A 2,198-nucleotide genomic window follows, 5' to 3' on the forward strand; every position below is an offset into this window, starting at 1 on the left:
GGTTTATGGTTGTGTTATGGTGGGTGTGCAACGCATAGATGAATTCATGGGCAGCATACAAGGTTATGGTGTCCCGATCAATATCTTTATCGGCATCTGCGGCAAACCGTTGAATTCTTAAAACCATTGTTAACCACACACATTTATACAGCCATGCTTGTCGCCTTTTTTTGTAGTGCTCAAGGTTCCCATCGGCCAGCATCCTCCCTCTATCATATGCAAATCCTCAGCTTTGTGCTTTCTTCTTTGGGCACGGATTTTGGGCTTCTCTATTGTGTGACTTGCTTTCTTAACTTGCCGAGTCAAATATGCCAACTTCTGCTCAACTTCGACACACTTTTCAGTCCAATAATTGACTAAGGACGAGTTGTGTTCTAGTTTGTTCTTCATATCATTTATTTCCAAAGAGGGATCACCATATTCCCCCTTGCTTGCGGGGGAGGTTGGATATGGCAATAGTTTTCGAGGGAATAATCTCATGACCTATCGGAGTCCCCCTAAGTCGTATTGACACTTAAACTAGCCGACATGTTGAAGAAATTTCATATTAGGAGATTCGGCTGAAAAATAAAATTTCAAATGAAAGTCAATGCACATCAATTGGGAGATTTCACTCCTCTTTTAAACAGGATACACAACCTCACAGTATCATCCTTCTTCACAAACAAGACTGGTGCACCACAACGTGAAACACTAGGTCGAATGAATCCATGATCCACTAACTCTTGCAATTGAGTCTTCAACTCTCTTAGTTCTACTGGTGCCATCCTATAAGGTGATTGAGAGGTAGGGTTGGTGCCAAGAAGAAGTTTGATAATGAACTCATTCTCTCGATGCGGGGGTAATCTAGAAGGATCATCGAAAAACACATCCAGAAACTCTTGCACTATCGGAATATCCTCTAACTTCATAGTACTGTCCTGAGTATCAATTAAATGGGCTATGTAACTTGCACAACCCTTCTTACTACCAGTTTTTCTGTTAAAACCAAAATCAAACAAAACGGAACTTTGAAACACAATCTCCTTCCGAAAGTAATCTATCGAAGCATGATGTCTTGCCAACCAATCCATTCCTCGAATAACGTCAAGGTCAACGATATCCAAAGGAATCAAATTCACTTCCAACACTACTTCACTCACTTGGACTTGACTACAGTTAAACATCATGTTTACAACAAGAACATCCCCATTAGGTAAGGAAATACTAAGTCCTCCGCTAATCGATTTTGGTCTAACCCTTGCATAAGGCACAAAACTACGTGCTACAAAGTAATGTGTGGCTCCGAGGTCTATTAAGACACGTGCACTGTGACAAAAAATATGTAACATACACGTGATAATGACCGGTGTGGCATGTGACTCCTGCTAAGTCATAGCAAACACACGAGCATGCGCTTCGAGACCTGATCCGAATCACTTGACCAACCGATGCCTAAAGCCAGAACTAAAACCTCATTTCTTTGATGGACTCTAACTCAGTGTGCCATAGCTAAAATTGTCTTGGTGATGTCTCGTTGCCCCAGGTGGACTAATAGTCTTACGCCACTCGATAGGCTGCTTAGGCCAAAGCTCTCACTGAAGGATAATTAACTGCAGTCACAACAATCCTCAGTTGGACACCTTATATTTTCAAACACTCTTTCCAACTCAATGAGCCAACTCTCAGCCTCTGCTGAATTTTCACTGTGGCCCGTTCCTTGTAAAATTATGACAACAGTTCGTGTGAGCTGATCGAGAACATCACATAGCTCAGCCTCTTGCCTTGGTGTCAATGCTCTAAGCTCATTCTCACCTACACCCTTAACAAAGGGTGGAAGTGGTGGTTGAACTAGCATTGCGGTTTATAACCTTAAGTAGCTCATGATCTTGCCACATTTAGGAGGCATGACGCTAACAAAAAAGACAAAAAGTCCTCGGTACCAAGCATGCGCACAAGGTGACAGGACCTGCCCCGGATTCCCTTCAGAACCCACGGTGAACCCGGTGTTTATCTGACACTGGGCTGGTGTCGGGCCCATTCAACTAAATTGTCCTTCTTTCTCAAGAAAGGTAGACTTCTACCAAAAAATCAGCAGTCTCCCATATAAGTAGGTCCCAAAGAGTCACCACCTATAAAGAAAATCCCAACTTTCAGCAAGCACAAGTTAAGTTACATAAGTTTACACAGCTTGTTTTTACAAAGGATTTCCTAAGGCC

At 42.5% G+C, this 2,198-nt stretch overlaps 1 protein-coding gene across 1 annotated transcript; it reads right to left on the reverse strand.

Moving 5' to 3' along the window:
* Window positions 1-596: 596 nt before the first annotated feature.
* LOC148920622 (uncharacterized) lies at window positions 597-1,837 on the reverse strand. The gene is made up of 2 exons (XM_089044295.1): window positions 1,623-1,837; window positions 597-1,308 (listed from the first exon to the last, which is right to left on the reverse strand). The coding sequence occupies exons 1-2, from the start codon at window positions 1,835-1,837 to the stop codon at window positions 597-599; spliced, it is 927 nt and encodes a 308-aa protein (XP_088900421.1).
* Window positions 1,838-2,198: the final 361 nt, after the last annotated feature.

Source organism: Prunus mume, linkage group LG1 (genome assembly GCF_029339155.1).
Source record: "Prunus mume cultivar Tortuosa linkage group LG1, ASM2933915v1, whole genome shotgun sequence".
In the NCBI taxonomy this organism is placed as follows: Eukaryota; Viridiplantae; Streptophyta; class Magnoliopsida; order Rosales; family Rosaceae; genus Prunus; species Prunus mume.

Excerpts from the sequence above, each read along its gene's own strand:
- LOC148920622 (XM_089044295.1), bottom strand. The coding sequence starts at position 1,837 with ATGCTAGTTCAACCACCACTTCCACCCTTTGTTAAGGGTGTAGGTGAG. Across the intron at positions 1,309-1,622 it reads AGAGTGTTTGAAAATATAAG|TGCACGTGTCTTAATAGACC; the intron begins GTGTCCAACTGA and ends TTTTTGTCACAG.